We start from the raw sequence: 17656 nt of genomic DNA on the forward strand, positions 1-17656 counted from the left end.
ACTTGCTACTTAAAACTTATAAACAAGTTCCCATTACTTTTAGGTTAAAAATAACAATCTGTAATGTGGGCTGTGGGACCCCGAGAGAGCGCTGGCTGTGCAAATGTTCAGCCTCATCTTGTGTCCCAGGGACTTTGCACATGCTTCTCTCTCTACCTGAAACCCATCTTCCTCCACCTTCTGTAGTTAAATTCTATCTACCTCTCAGATCACAGCCCAAGTGTCAAAATCTGTGGACGCTTCCCTGACCTCCCAGGCTAGCTCCAGCTCCTTTGTTCAATAATGTCATAATTGCCTGAAGTTTGTCTTTATCAGAGTTAGTATTAGCTGTATAGCCCTACTGGGTTATTAGGGCAGAGACCATGTCTGTTTGGCTCATTACAAATGCTCTGGCATATAACAGGTACTCAGTGAATAGATAGCATGTAAATGAACAAATGAATGGAGCTGGGTTATACATTTTATCCTTGCAGAAATTTTCTAAATACTAATAAGCTCACAATATAAACGAGTTTGTCCCCATATTATAATTCAAAACAAAAAGGTCAGTTTTCACTTTGTTTCATACTGACTTCACAGAGATAACTAGATGAAGATAAAGGGTAAGTATGTGGGTTTTGTAATCATACAGGCCTACGTTCAAAACCCAGTTCTACCACTTACCAGCTGTGTAATCATGGGAAGATTACTTAAAATTTGTCTATGTTCCAGCTTCCTCATCTACAAAATAGGTCAGACCAGGATTCCAAGCCCTGATCCATCAATTATTAATTGTGCAATCTGGTTCAAGTTAAGAATCTCTCTAAACTTCAGGCTCTATACCTATTAATTGATTCCAGTAATAGCTATCTGTCTATCTCTTAGGGTTATTAGAGGATTAAATACACACAGACACATAAGTATTTAAATTTGTTTATAAACATATGGAAGGTGCTCAGACCATGCAGAGTAAAACAATAAAAGCAAACTGAAACAATAATGTGACAGAATTTTCTAACAGAATACCAAAGATAAAAAAATTGGCCAACGTATCTGTTAGTAATGATGTAGAGAAAAAGTTATTCTCATACACTGTTGGGGCAATATCTTTGGAAGGCACTTTGACAACATCTATCAAAACTGGAATGCAAATAAAATTTGACCTAGGAATTTCCCTCTCTAGGAATTCACCTTTTAGGTATAATCATACATGTTCATATAGATGGCGATGCAACATTGTGACAGCAAGTACTGAGAACAATAAAAAGCTCTTCACAGGACTAGTTAAAAAGGTAGTGAATGGCTAAAATGAAATACTACATGGTCATTAAAAAGTACCAATGGAGAATTATTTTAAGATATGATTGATGAAAAAAAGCAATTTAAAGAACAATGCAAATTGTGTTCAAAGTAAAAGACCACTTTCCCTTCAAAAAATTAAAAAGAAAAAAAAAACACTTTATATAAGCACCCAATTGTTTAAACTGGCAAAAAAGACTTTTTTAAAGACTTATTGTAAGCTGTGGTTGCCTTATGAGAAGAGGGGACTTAGCTAGGTTGAAACTTACTTTTTATTGTCTACGCTTTTTTTTTTTTTTTGGTAACAGAGTGCATATATGCTTTTATCAACTCAAAATTAATTTAAAAGAGCAGAGACTGTAATTAACATTTGTAGCTTCTGCTCCAATGATCACCCTTCCTCCTGTCACTGTTAGATGTCACAGTCAGGCTGCCACAGGGATCCCTGGGCTGCTCCAGCATGAAAGATGTAAGACAACAGGGTGGCAAAGTGGTTACCGTGGGAGGACTCACTGATCCACAAGTTCCAGTGGAGAGACAGAGGGCTGGGGATTCTGCCAAAGAGGCTGATCAAAAAACTGGGTAGCGGGTATTAGGGATAGGCAGTAGGTTCGGAGGTATCTTAAGAGGTAAATAGAAATCAAACCTTACAACAAACATCCCTTAATATAAATTTATTGGATTCTCATAACTGCCTCAAAAATAAGTATTATCCTCATTTAATAGATGACCAAATCGAGGGTGAGCAGCCTGTCCAAATTCACCCACGAGCCAATGGTGAAGCCACAATCGGACCCTAGGGCTCTTACTCCAGAGGCAGGCTTGAGGCATTCTCACAGTGTATTGTTTTTGTGTAGTTTTTAGGGATCCTACTGCTATTTTAAAATTTAGTTTTAGACTCTTGGTACCCTGGCTCAAAATAAACACTCTATCCATGCCAGCGACTGCATTTGAAGCTGTGTTTGATGATTTCTAGAAGCTCCTGTATTCCCTATTTGCAATTTCTCTAAGTTTTACCTGTTTTCCTGGAAAAAGACTCCTTCACAACATTAAGACTTGTGAGCCCTCCTGTTGATCTCCTGTGGCCATCGACACTTTCGATTAGGAAGGACAGCTCAAGGAAGAACCATCTCAGCACGAGATCTCCAGGTCTTCCAGACTTGGAACTGCAATGACGATAGACATGGTTTCATCTTAAGCACTTCTCTTAAGTTTGGTGATCAGCATAGTTAGAAAATTACCATACGCCATTGGATCTGTCTCTGCCCCAAATGAATACATTTTGGGCAATCCTTTTGGTACTGATGGAGCAAGTGAGGTTATAGCCCAAGTTCAGAGTACGGACAGAACATATTTAGCTAAGTGCCACCCAGGTGCAAATACATCTGGTTCCAGTATAACCTGGAAACTTCTTGAAGGAATGGTCCCCTCCTAGCAATGTTCTCCATTCTAGAATATTCTGTCTGTAAAGGGCCTAGGTAGTAATTAATTTGTCCAACTAGGGACAATCAATTGGCAAATGGATATTTTCTTTTGAAATTATACTTTAATAAAGGTATTTAAAGGCTTGAGATGCTTTCAATCATTCTACTGCCATATAATGGTTAATTTTAAGAGCTCTGTGAGTTTGATTTGTATTTAAGATTTTTACAATCTAAATATAGGTTGGTCTTTAATAACCATTTATACATTGCTTCTTTTTATATAGGTCATGTATTCTCTGGGGAGAGTAACAAGATTAGAAATAACAAATACAGTGCAGAATAAATTGAAGTGCTTCAAACTGCATTATATAATTTCAGAAAATTGGTTTCACACTGCAACGTTTAAATAAGAAAACCAAATGATTTAAGGAGGAAAAAAACCCCTAGTATATTCTTTTGAATTGCTATTGTTTAGCAAGTTTTGTCCTCAGCAGTGTGGTGGTGGTCTCTGTTCACAAGGCTTCAGGAGTGGGGCAGTTCATTTGGGTCATTATGGATAAAATTATTATTTTTCTTTATTTAAAAAGTTGGCTTCACTCTCCTTGAGGATGAAGAGCATTTTATTAGTCAAAATGTCAAAGGAGTATTGTAAAAGTAATTGTATTTTTATATATAATTCTCCAAACTCTTATATACAAAACGTTCTTCTTACACATGGTGCTATAAATTCAGAGGCTGGGAGAGGGCAGAGATAGCAAAAGTGGGGCCAATACTTTTCTAATTAGTTAGGCTAATAAAAAGTGGGGCTCGGTTCTCGTCTCCCAACTAAATGAAGGAGACTCGGTGCTCTAGAGAGTCTATTATTCCGGTTGGTTTTGTTTGTTTCTGTGAAGTTTAGCATCCCTCTCCTTGTTTCGAGTCCTCAGGCCTTTTTCAATTTTTCTATTCGTGCATTAAAGGCCTCTTCCTGTATTTGCAGCTTTTCGTTTATCTCGGTCTGTGAAGACAATCATAAAAATGTGGTTATGATGGAGCTATCTTTTGCTGCACATTGTCTTTGTGGTTTTGACATACTATAGTGCCTAAAGACAGACATTATCCCTCACACACCTTCCTGTTTTGCAGACAGAGCCGTGTTTCAGCCTGTAGTGATGTGATAACACTTTATCATATTTCTCTGCACATTCCCCATGTATAGCGTGTCTGCTATGAACAGGAAGTGGTATTTGGACAGCCATTTTTCACATAGCCTTGTGTTGCAAGATAGGCTAATTTATCTGTATTTTCAGACAGACTTTACCAATAAGCACTGAATCAGAATAACTGCTCTAGGCTCAGCCACTGCAGTGTTGTTGGTATCCCCACTCCTTTGCAATGGATGCTTTGTCTCCTATGTAATACAGTCTAAATGGGACCCCAGAAAGCATCTATTGTGAAATAATAACACAGATAATCTCACCATTAGAACAATTCTCATGATTAAGAGTATTCATCACACATACAACTCCTGGAATTACGCCACTTTGTGGTACAGTTTGGGTAGAAAAATGCAAGCAGTTGCTGACAAGTTTTAGTGTTTGCTGTGGCTGTGATAGCATTTAGCCTCTGGCAGTGACATTCTGTGGACTAACACTGCTACCTGCACAACTGCAAAAATATTTTCACATTATCTGAACACTTGTAACCCTGGGAATGTCTTCCTTTTTTTAGGATGGATTATAAAATTATGTACAGAGAAATCAGTGGGGGGAAATGTGGTCAAACTGGTGATTTGGTTTAGGTGATTTAAAATTGTCTACAAGTGTATGAAGATTAGTTCATACACATAAATGTTCATAAGTAATTCGAAGTTTAGAATGTTATTGTCTATAACATAATTTGGGGTCTTTATGGTAACTGTATTTTGAGAAATTTAATTTATACAGGAGAATATTTTAGAAAATCAAATACCATTTTTGGTTCAGAAATAATTTCATTCTTACTTATTATTTATTTATTTATTACTTATATTAATTTTATTTATTTTGTTATTATTTTGTTTATATTTAACATTGTTTATTTGCCTTATTTATAAATTTAATGATAATAGATAGTTTTGAAAGGTCTATCTAGCTGCCTTATCTGATGGGATTTTGTTTTACCTTCACAGTTAAGAGTTGATATTTCTAAAAAGATCATATTGGTGTCCACGATTCTGGGTTCTCACATGGCTCAAATTTTTTTGGCTCACATTTTTATCAAGCCCTGGAGTCAAGTCTGGTCTCTGGCTTCTCATCTTTTCCTTTCTTGGTGGTTGGATGAAGGAGGCAGTGTGGGATGAACATGGTCTTCCAGGTTAGAGAAGAAGTCTGCCATGTTTTAGGAACCACTAATCCCCTCAGCCATGATTTTGGTAGAGCTGAAAGGCCCCTTGGCCCTGTCTAAGCAACAGGATAAAATAATGTGAAAGTCTGCAGTGTGGAGACCTAGGGATTAGTTTAGCTGTGCAGCCTTGGGCAAGTCACTTAACCACTTTTAGTTCTTACCTGAAAAATTCAGCAGTTGAAAATTAAGTATGTTAACTTTCAGATATGTTATTTGGCTTTTAAGTTCATAATTCCAACTCCTAACTTTGTGATATATTCACCAATGTTACACTATTTCACTGACGTGACATTGTGATACATTTAACAAATGTTACTCCTGCTTCTTTATGGCATGCAACGTATTACACCACTTAGAGAGTGAAATGGTTTGAAGAAGTAATCTCGTTACAATTACAAAGAATTGGGAAGCACTGCTCTAATTAAACAACTGATTCTTCCCACTTTTAATTAACATATTCTATGTCCACCAATAATCTCATTTCTTTTCAACTCAGGACAGATGTACTATCATCTTCCAACTTCTGTTCCACTGTCTCACCATACTGTTCACACTAACCTGGAGGTCTTTCTGGGATTTCACTGAAACAGAATTAACTCATCAACACCAGCGTCGCCTCTGGGGCAAAGGTTCATGAAGGTGCAGTGCATGGTCACTAGAGCGGTGTACTGACAGAGGGAGTTACATCTCAGATCTCCAGACCATTGTGGTCAGTACTCGTACTCCAGTTCAGGCACTGGAGAAAAGACTCCCCATCTGGTCCAGAGCAGGCTGTCACTGGTCTGTCACATCTCCATGTTATTCCTCAGAACACTGAACAGCCCTGCTATCCCACTGCCACTAGGGTAGGGTATGGTTCTATATCCTTTGAGGAAAGAATGGAAGACCCATGACCTGGGTTCAACAGCCTCTCAGTAATCACCCCTTAAGGTGATTTCCAACTTAGCTTTTCTAACCTGGAAATTCAAGTTGACCTAAAAATACCAATGGTACCAGGATGGCAAACTTCCCTCAAGGTTTTCACAGTATTTTATCCTGTTGCTTAGACAGGGCCAAGAGTCAACATTTAATGTAAGAATTTAGTGTTAGAATTCATATTTCCCCGAAATATAACTCTTTAAATATATTAAAATTTGTTCCACTAGGTATAATTTTTATTATGTAACTCAGGGCCAAAATAATTTCATTTTGAATGTATCTTTAAAATTAAAATACTGAAAAGTATATAAGCTTAAAATGTTTGCTCTATGCAGTATAATTTTAATTAACATCTCAGGGCCAAGATAACTTCATTCTTAATAAATTTCTAAAACTATAAAGTGAATCCATGGGAAAGTAAGTGGATTAACATAAAGAATTTAAGGATTCACGCTATTTCCGAAATTTCTGAATTACAGAAGGTGAAATATGCCTGTAATCACGCTGGAGATGGAGCTCTGAAAAAAACCTGCACTTATTCATTAAATGTTCCTACAGCAGGTCAGTGTATTCAGAAGGCTTATATACACTGACCACTACCATGTGGCTACCTTTGAATAAGGATGAGTCAGTTTTAAGTGCCAGGAACACTGGAAGGTAGGTTTTAGAAAGTGGAAAATAACTTACCCAGCTAAAACAGGGGGAGAAATTTGGGTAAGCAGAGAGTAATTACCCGCCTTGGAATTTGACCAAGACACAAAGGTAAACACTGAAAAAGTGCCACACCACTGGAGTATTAAAAACCAAAGTAGTCTGGTCTTAATATTAGAGGTTATGTGGTTTTTGTGGATAACACTGGAATTAGAACTAGAGCCTAGTTCACAGCTCCCATTCAGGGTCTTTCATCAGTTTATGACCCTGGAAACTTTGGACAAATGACTTAACCTTTCTGTCTCTCATTTTTCAATTTATTTATTAGGGAAGTGCCTGCCTAATTCGCATGGAGTTAACTAGGAATATATATATATATTTATATATATATATATATAAAGGAGTTTGCTATCTTGAGACATTGTGTAAATCTACATCATCATGACATTTTATTGAAACACTGGCAACAATTCGGCCCAGGCTAATGTCCATGAATCTACTTAATATGGAAATGATCATGGCACCTAAAGGATCTGCATCCCTCACCTCTGGTCCAAGTTCTTTCTGCACCTAATTATGTTTAGATGAGCCAGCTAATGGACTTCCAGGCTCAGTAAGGATGGCTGCAGGCCAATGGGACAATAACACACACATATAACAATATAACATATTCTTTCTGCTACAGAGTCGGATATAAATGCTGCAGACTCTAATATTTTTAAAAATGTCAATGAATAGTTAAAAACATACTGCTCACTACATGGAACATGGCCTTGGTAAAGATGTTTTCAATTTTGGGGGCCTGCAAACAATTCTATTACTGTCTAGTAGTTCCTCGGCAATTTCAGAGCCACAGGATCGCAAAGGAGCCCAGGGCCATGATTATACATAAACTATATTTAGATGAAATGTTATCAAATCTAAAAAGGAGATATGCTCTGAACTCAGCTTAATTCAGCTGCACTCTGCCCTTCCACACAGTAACCAGTTATTACATTCATGGGCTTGTTAACAATAAAGCTTTGTGGAAAACGTGTTCTTCCACTATTTCTGGTAAACACGAAACACCCCTTATTAAGCCGAGGACTTTGGCTGATTCTGTTGGCATCAAATCATTAAATGTTCATGTAAATAGTACATTAACATTTGATGATTAAACAAGTAGCAAGGTATGCATATGCCAAGCTAATCTTTTACGCCTTCTAAATTAGTTGTTAACACCGTGTGCTTTTTATATATATTCCCACATTCAGATAACAACTAAATCTTTCCCTGAGGTGTATTCATATTTTAAACAGGCAGTATATTGTCCTATTGAGTGATGGTCATTTCCACAAGAAATTATAAATCCTCTCAAAAAATGCAATTCACTTATTTAATCATTTTGCCTGGGAAACGATGCAAGTCTTTGTGTTGAAGTAGAAATGTTTGTTTTTTTTCCTTTTTGGACAGCAAAAAAGTACTGAGCATAAAGCTAATCCAACTGAGTCATCATTGGCAGCTGCTACCAAGGTGGCTGTTGCCATCACCATTTTCATACGGCCATTGGTGTCAACTGCTGAGTTATTAGTGACATGGGAACAGGTGCAGTCTAACAGGGAAATCAAAGATTGGAAAGCCTCTCTTTAGAAATTTGGTGAGAGGACTTAGCTAAGAATGTCAATATGATCTTCAGTGTTTACTGTTTAGAAATGTACTCCCATTACTCTTACATGAGCAACTGCTTGCAGTGTGACTGAGCACAAAGTCTTTATCACGTTATTTTTTGGGTTTCCATGCTGAATGGTTTTTTGTAAACTGATAACACACACCGCACTATGTGCTGTTGGTGAATTTAATTTGTGATCTTACTGAGCCTCAGATGACTCAGCTGAGCACCATGTGGAGATGCTAAATTGAACTCCTCCATCATCAGCATCACTCTTGCTGGCAGAGCGTGGGTAGTGTTTATGGACATTCAGGTTGAGGTTGGCTAATTAACCAGTAATAAAGTAAGTGAGCACACTATCAAGGCTGAGTACCTGAAGGCCAATTAAAACGTCATCTGTGACTTGACCCAGCGCTGATTTTACATCTTCAATGGTGAAACCAACTAAAGGATCAGTCTCTGAAATACCGGCTTTTGGCTGGGACTCTTCCGGGCCCTGTTCTGGATTCAACCCCTAGAATATTAAAAGTAAACAACACTCAAGTGATTTCTGGAGCCTTTATTGATTTGTATTAACCTCAAACGTCTCTTGGGTACTTTTCTACCAGAAATGATGTCAATCTGGAAGGAGATTTTGACGTGACTTTATCCTGCATATTCATTATTCGTGAGCACCATGACAGATCAAGTAATGGTACTTTCTTACTTTGGGGAAAGTGAAGGTGGAGACTGGGGAGGATGGAGTAGAAGAGACTAAAACTGCTGAACCACCCTCAGCTGGCCCACCCGCGAATCAATGCTGAAGGAAGTATTCATGTTTGGCTGGGAAAAATCAGAGGGAAAGAAACATCAGAGCATTGGGCTCTTTTTCTCCTGCCTCTACAGGATACAATGCTGAGACAGGGCAAATTAAGACACAAGGAAACTTACCTTCATTTCTGTGTCCACTGTTGGAGGTGGCTCTATGAATGCTGAATAAATACCAAATGCGATTCCTTCTTCTAGAGGATCAGGGAAAGGATGCCCTGGAGGCTTCACAACCTCTATGACTTGCTAGAGGGGAAGAGAAGAGCTGTATTATGACAAAGCCTTTGGTGAGTAACCACAATTTCAGTCAGTATCTATAAATTTCCAAGGCTATTCTTTTTTAGGTACCATCTCCTCTGAATTCTCGATGCCTCTGCCCTCTTAGTTCTCTGGTGCTTTTTGTGTTCTGTATCTGATAATTGGCTTTGTAGTTTCCCCCACTGTCTTGATCTTGAATTGCTTCATGTGTCCGTGTCCCCTTCCTCCCACCTACACGCTCTCTTTAGGCAGAGATCATATTTTAGATCCTCTGTGTATCTTCTCAGGTTCTGGCAGAGAGTTTGGTGCTTAAAACACTCAACAACAGCCTGATGGTGGCTGATATTACTCGGCAGAGTACAGCTGTTCATGGAGGCAACAGTGAAGTGGCCATCAGAACTTGGTGACGAGGACCACAAAGGCTCTAAAGGTTAATGCATAAAGCCAGCACACAGTAAGTCCGAGAAGATATCTGCAAATTCAACCAAAAACGCAGAGGATGAGACATGAAGTCTCTGTCAGCATTTAACAATTCTGCAGCAAGAGTGTGCCAATCAGAGAAAGGGAGACGGGTGGGCCACAGTGAACGTGCATAAATGAGTCAAAGAAGTCAACTTATGCAGTATCCATCTTACCAAGACTTGGGGCAGAGAAAGGAGATAAGGGTACTGACGGCATTAAACATCTGACTCCTTGAATTAGTTCTTCTTGTTCTGATTTTGTGTTTAACAGGCAACATTCTGATCTTAATTTGACTTCCCATCTCAATTCATCTATAAAGACATGCCCACTTGAGTGCTATGATTTTCATGCCTATTACGTTCCCCACTGTAAATCAGTAAATCTGTGTTCTACTTTATACAGTAAGGTCTCTGGAGCTTGTTTTTGTGGTCCTGGGATGAAGCCACCCACTGTATGCTGACAAAGTCAGACTCCAAGCCTGAAGTTTTAAAACCAAACTTGAGAAATGCATATATTCACCGAATAATTACTGTCCCATGGGACTTGGAAAAACTCAGAAATCACCATATTCATTTCTAAATTCTGCACAAAATTTCAAAGAGACTTATATATTATAATATTTTATCATTTAAATATTAACAAGTTTTGATATAGACAGGTTTTGGAATGAACTGGAGGCTAAGTTATTGCTTGGTCAAACCAATGTATTTTTTGCCTTGAATTAATATTACTAATTTTAATTTGATTTTATAGGAAATTGCTACTTAGTATAAATATATAGAAGAACTGAAGTGTTGTAACTTCAGAGTCAAGGCAGTTTAGAAATTAAGAGATTAAATGATTGGCTTAAGGTCAAATAATTACTTAGTGACAGGGCTGGGAGTTAAACCCTGGCGTGCTGACTCTGTGGCCTCTGCAGTTTTCAGTAAACTGTAATATGTCATCATGTTCCCATACTTGGAAATTATTGATATTATTAAGCACTTAATCTTTATTCTGGTAGATGACATCATTACAGATTGTTTATCTTAAGCTGACTGAATGTTAATCAAAATAGAATATCAAAAAAACATATCACTACACTTATTTTCTCTCTTCACATTCATAAGCCATTGGTTTTTTTTCCCCTAAATGGGCTTACAAGCATTTTCATCTTCCCACAAAATTACTTGTATCTTTTTTTTTTACCATGCTTGTTTTTTATCCTCCCATATCTTATATTGCTTTTTATTTTACCAAGCTAGAAAAATGAAATAGCTAAATGTATTTTAGTGTCCTCTGAAACATTATAGGTAAAATCAATAAGCTGTACGGGGGAATCCAGAGAGAAGAGAAGGTAATGAGGTATTTACTTAGTGCACTAAAGTAGACTAAATTTACTAAAGTAGACTTTAATATAGGGTGAAAATAGAAATTTGAGGGGAGTAGTGGTGAGTTAGACATTGGAAAAAGAAGAGAAAAGGGAACTAAATGGAGTTTATTGAATGTACTGCAGGCATTGAGAAATTAAGTATGAGCTAATCTGCAGGTAACAGTATTTTCTTTTAAAGAAGCAGAATTTTATTTTCTTTGTCTTGCTGGTAGGCTTTTGCATACACAGGTTAGGACTTTTTGCTAAGTTGCTTTCTCCTTGGTGGAAGCTATCAATAGATCACCTCTCCATCCTGGTAGTAGAGAATTCTACCATCCCATGTGCCCTTTCTTCCATCAAATTATACAGTTAAATACAAGCAGATACTTGTGCTCAAGTATCTCATTTTATCCCTTGCATCCCTGTGGTCTGGATTTCTTTGTAAGGCTCATCTGAACTTCTTGCCAACTACCCAGTTTTCCTGCTCTTTGGCACTGGTGTGTGAGTGTGTGTGTGTGTGTGTGTGTGTGTGTGTGTGTGTGTACTGGGCACAGACTTGGAAACCTGGAACTCCTCAGCTCCATGGATGGGGTGAAGATCCTATTTATCCCAAGAACCTGAAGCTCTGACTGAGAGCTGGGTTTTTTCTATTCCTTGATTTTTATGAGTATAGCTCATACAGCTATTCATTTGATTTAATTCATGCACAAAAACTGGCAGTGAGAATTTCTCTTCTTCAGGGAGTTTTGCATACTATCAAGAACCAAACCATTGTGATGTTTTTTTTTCTTTCAGGAAGAGTTACGTTTGGCTATGTTGCAAGATACCATAAGGGAAAGAAATGTCCCAATTTCAAATGAGGATAAATATAAAGTCATTTCATTAGTAATAAGAAGGTACACTGTCAAATATATAGTCTGAAATAAACACAGTGCCCAGAAGCATCATAGTGATTTTTTTCCCCTGTTAAGTAGCTTTTTTAAAAAACAAGTTTAAGGAAAATGAGAATCAATAATTGTGGTAAGAGCACAGGGCCAGCAAATATGTTTAAATGAAACCGTCTGATGCAATACTTTCTTAAAAAAATACAATTAGGCCTTTGTATTTTTTTTAACAAAACCTCATGTTTTACAACATCACTGGTTCTGTAATAAAATCTATTTAAAACAGAAAGACACGGTCAGCTTTAATAAGTTAGATTTTCTGAAAGAACATTATAATTTCCTCAAGTCTATTAATAGTTAAAGCAAATTAAATAAAGCTAGTTTTATCACTGTTTTTATACATTCCTGTAGAACTGTAATTGTCTCATATTTTTTCCTCAAAAGTATAATATGTTACCTCTTAAATCTAGAAAATAGAAACAGAAAAAGGATCAAGTATGTTTATTAAAAAAACACTCCTATTTGGTACTCTGATTTAGCAACCCCTTTTTCTTCTGTGAGAGAACAGTACCCATAATCTTCAGATCAGGAAACAAAGGGAAAGACTGTAAGTGACTTGCCTGAGGCCTAATGCTGAGATTAAAAATCAGGAGTTTCTGATTATACACGTACATCCATTTGGCCCAATGATTGGTTTTGCTTGACTTTCAAATACCCCCTAAATATTACTTTGAATGTAAAGCAATAAATGTGTTTCTCTTGCCATTTTTGAAAACTTGCACACAAATGGATATAATAAAAACAATCATGTTGTTCCATATGAATGCCATTTGTATTTTTTCTGATAATGAGCAGGCCATTTGAACCAAGGTGAGTACATTAAAAGCTCTAATAAAGAAGAGAATAGATTTCTAAACAGAATAATGAACTGTTAAGTGAATGTACAATAAATAACATCTACAGATGTGGTTGCAAGAAAATTAGTTTTGCATAACTTACCAATATACATTTTCCCCAGATGTTATCAGTTACATGAAAATTAACTTATGTTAGTTATATTATTCATTACGTGCACACTGCATTAGTGTTATTTAAAATGGTTTATAATCTGAGTTTAGTTGAATCGTGCCATGATATTTAAAGAATATCAAGTAAATGGCTTTTTGGCATAATTTAATACTCAAAAGTACAAAATTTCATCACCAAGCATTATGCAGCTTAAAAATAAAAAACCCAGGATGTTTACTTACAAGCCAAATGAAATCACCAGAACTCTTAAGAATTTACATATTCAGTACGAAATGGACAGCTACCAAGGGAATAAATCATACGAATTTTGAAACTCCTGGAATGAAGGACAGGGTCAGTTTAGATCTAAAAAATATTTATATGGATCAGAATCTGCTTCCATGTCTTACTGTGTCTGAGAAGTATAAAGATTTTATTGGAAAACTGTGTTACTTCATGTTTTCTCTTTCTACTTTATGCATTAACATTATTGGGAGCATTAACTCTATTGTTTTTGTTGTTATTTCTTATTTTTGTTGTTGTTTGTGTTTACTGCTATTTATTTATGTTTGTTTTTCTTTGAGAAAGTGTAGGTGATCTGTGGGTCGTGTTTGTATCACTGAAATCTATGATTAAGATGGCAATTATTAAATTCAGTTATTAAATTACTCCAAATATCAAAAATGCCACTGAGATGACAACTTTCCACAGTTTTGAACGGCAAAAAAGTAACTCTTTTTGAGCTATAGACACATATAAAAAACTGGTCTGCTTCAAAAAGACATTTGTTTGGAATTGTCAGATGATGATGACTTCATATGTAAATCAAAACTTACTACAAAATGTCAGAGTTTCAAAAAGCAACCTTTATGGCAAACTTCTCCCAATACTAAGGGGAAAAGGCACAAAAATTCCTGTAATGTTTCAACTATTTCCTCTCCTTGAACAAAGGCAACTACTCATTTGCAAGTCTAATTAAGAAGTGCTGTGTCATTCTAGAAAATTTTAACGCAAATTGTAACCCACTGCCCACAACGTACTATACATAAAGTAACAACACGTGAATGCCACCTGCAAAATGCGATCAATTCTGGTAATGTCATACTGAGGCCATAAATTTGAAGTCAAAGAGAGGAAATTCAAAAGCTGAGATTATCAGACAAACTTTAATTCATTCATTTCTAAAGTGTTTTTCTTTTGTGTTTAGGCCATTACAAACTTTTTCACACACCCTATAAATGTAGAATATCAATTCTGCTACAAGGGCCCTCCTCCCCCTTTGCATTTTTGACTTGGAAACAAATTCGCAAATGCAGCACATCAATTTTCTTTCCTATGCTTAATATGCAGTATTTACATTTTGAAAAGGTTCAAAATGTTGCCAGGCTTCTGCGAGTATGAATAGACATCTAATAGCAACTTCTATTTTTATACACAGCATACCCGAGTTTGAACGTTTATAACTTAATAAAGCTTTGAGACCATCAGATCCACATGCTAATCACCTAAACAGTGAACGGTAACACAGTACATACAACAAGTCAAGACAGGAAATGAAAACTACCCATTCCAGCTGAAGCTGCAAGGAGGTATTCAAGCTGGCAAGCCCCGGTACACCAATTTGCAATGTGCCTAGGACATTCCAGTTAACACCTTGTGCCCACTGTATTTAAATCTCTTGATTTGATCTTACATACGTTGAGCTTGAAATTTTTTTTTTAAAGTTAGATAATTAAGGAAATCGATTCCAGAGTATTTTAGACATCTTCAGTATTTCTCAGTGTACTTCTGCTTAAGGCCAACACTACTATTTGAAAAGAAATCTGAGTACTCCTATCTTAATGACCTCAGACAACAAAATCCTCTCTAATGAATTCGAAAAAGAGTACCTTCTTGTAGTGTAAATGCAATTTAAAAGGAAAAGATTTTTTGATCCAGCTCTGGTGCAAACATTTCCCGAGGGATAGCAGACCTTCAGATACCCAGATCTTCTCTAAAGATGGCAGTAATCTGGAAGATAGATCACTGAATTATAGGCTTTAGACTGGGCTCCATTCCTAATTGGGTGATGCTAAGAAAATCCCTAGGCCTCAGTTTACTTATCTGTAAAAGGAAGATAATGATAATTGCTACCTGGCTACTTCATCAAATTGTTTCAAGGCACAAATTAGATAATATGGATGAAAATGTTGGGAGTTCTTCAAAGGGAAAGTATTATTAAACCCAAAGGTGTGTTATTATTATCATTTTAAATTACTGTTATTATTGAAAGGATCATCTTTCTAATGCCAGGACTGGAAGACAGATCAGAGTAGACATGTTGAGGATACTGGTCCATGCTATTTCTATATTTAATAGTTAACCTTGCCCAAGCAGTCCAATTAACTAAGAAGAATTTGTTAAAGAGGACATGCCATCACCCTGTTTCCATAGAGTCTCAATTTTTAAAATACTAAACATATATCCAATGCTCTTTTATCTGATGAATTCCTTGGACCCAAACAACTACTCTTTTGGGACTCAGATAGCATGACATAACTAGGTAGTTATGTGGTATGGTCAGGACTAAGGCAAATCACCTTATTTAGACAAGGAGAGTGTTTACGTCCAACTTTCAAAATTAGAAAATCTGCTTCTCCCTCCCCAACCCCCACCCCAATTTACCACTCTTTTCATCTGTTGTTTTTCAGCATCCAATGTGGTCTGTGGTTTCCCAGATTGAGTTCAATTCAAAAAGATTTCCTTCAACAAATTTCGTCAAAAGCAGAGTTAGGGCAACAGGTCTTTTTGGTGAAAATTGAAATACCAGAGCTCTTGAAACTCCTAAGTACAACATTGTACTTTTGATTCTCAGATTGACCTTATCTTGCAACTTCCTCAGGGTGAGAGATGGAAAATATGGCTGGTTCCATCATAAATAGAAAATAACTAATCCTTTTCAAAAAGATTTTTTAGAAGCCACAAAGATTCTATTTGTTTGGCTTACTAAATTATACCCTAAAAGGCATATCCTTGAATTCAGTGTAAAGTATTTCAAACAGTTCTGATCATGTGTGAATTTTTGTTTGGCTTCATCTAGGGTGTTCTATTTAAATTTGAGGTTTTTAATATTTGAAATTGAGCAAATATTCTAAATTATTTCTTGTTTTAAGAACTGGAAATTAAGTATCCATATCTGTCAATTAGTCAGAATAATAAGATGAGTTATGCAATTCTCTTTGGGGAAAGCCTATTTTGAATTATGAAATATAAATGTAAAATTTTGATTTTATAAATGTTGCATCTTAATTACATCTTATGATAGGTTATGTAAAGATGAAGCTATTTCATGGTGTTTATAGTTGAAAATACTCTTTGAACAAGTACTTGTAATTTTCAGAAATTATATGAGACAATAAATCATAAAGATTAGAAGAGAAACTACAATGGAAGAACCCTAATTCCTTGGTTCTAGTCTCTCTTTTCATGGACTTCCTGTTATTTTCACTGTTTAAGCTATCTGAGTAAAAGAAGGCTGAAACTATTTGGATAACACTATACATGTAATTTACTTAACTTCAAAGCACATGGATTGAACTGCACTTCAGTCCTGAAGTCATCAGTTGGAAGAAAAGTCTTAAAAACTATACTGAAACTCATTTCATTAAGAAATATAAAACTTTGGGGGGCTAAACTAGAATGTTTTTAAGTGCTATAAAATCTTTAGAGAAGTCAACATAATATTATTATTCTCGACCTCGTAGACCCAAGATGTCTATTTTAAGTAATCCGACATTAAAAATGTGCTGACAAATATAGATTAAAAAACAACACAGGAAGTTGTAAATCAGTTGGTAACCCTTAGCATCAAGGAAATAAGAGACCGCAAAAATATACTCATTTAGTCAACCTCAGCCTTAATTTTTAACTAAAGAAAATTTGTAGAAGGCATGATGTTTACATTTTGGATATTTTATTCATAGTTTGTATGTTTCCTTTTTCTTCAGTGGGCTCATAAATTATTACAAGGAAACATGCTGTCACAGTTATAAATATTTCCCTCTCTGCTTAGCTCCCGCCACCTCCCTCCCCCTCCTTTTAAAAATCTCCACTAACTGAAGCTTTAACTATATGAGGCACTGTTTGGTCAGCAGGGCAGGATTTTCTCACTCGGAGGAAACTGCTGTTGATTACTCCTGTGTGCCTGGTATTCTAGAAACAGGGCTCTTTCAGGAAGCACCCGAGCCCTTCCTTCCATGCATGGCAGCCCCTTATTATGTACTTGGGGGTGTCATTGTTTCAGTGACCTAAGAAGAGGCATGTCTTCCCTTGCAAGGAACAGCTCTGGGTACCCGAAGGTTCTGAGGCTTTTCATGGAATCTGAATTCTTGGAAATTAACTACAAAACTGCTTTTGTGAATAACGGTGTAAGCAGCAACAGATTTTTATCGGAAAAGACCTTTCACCTGTAATCTATAAATTGTACTAGATTAGTTAAAAACAAACCAACCGAATAAACAGCAACTCTGAAAAATTTAGGTGGTATCTTTACTTGAGATTTGCACGTTTTACAAATCTGGATTGTTTTCCCCTTAAATGTGTAGGGAGAGCCCTAGACTGGCTC

General features: G+C 36.5%; 1 protein-coding gene across 4 annotated transcripts in view; it reads right to left on the bottom strand.

Annotated features, from left to right (window-relative positions):
* The window catches only part of CABCOCO1 (ciliary associated calcium binding coiled-coil 1), a 118775-nt gene that overhangs the window by 12123 nt on the left and 88996 nt on the right, over positions 1-17656 (bottom strand). For 2 of the 4 annotated variants that reach the window (XR_010381948.1, XR_010381947.1), the window contains exons 6-8: positions 9214-9336; positions 8657-8797; positions 2296-2444 (exon numbers count right to left, since the gene is read on the bottom strand). Coding sequence is in view for 2 of the 4 variants with exons in the window: in XM_031461247.2 (XP_031317107.1) it covers positions 3625-3699; positions 8657-8797; positions 9214-9336 (339 nt within the window). In the remaining 2 variants the exon portion in view is untranslated. Of the gene's footprint in view, positions 1-899; positions 3700-8656; positions 8798-9213; positions 9337-17656 lie in introns of those variants that run through there. The other 2 variants (XM_031461247.2, XM_064488137.1) reach the window with 2 other exon arrangements.

The sequence above is a fragment of the Camelus dromedarius genome, chromosome 8 (genome assembly GCF_036321535.1).
Source record: "Camelus dromedarius isolate mCamDro1 chromosome 8, mCamDro1.pat, whole genome shotgun sequence".
Lineage (NCBI taxonomy): Eukaryota > Metazoa > Chordata > Mammalia > Artiodactyla > Camelidae > Camelus > Camelus dromedarius.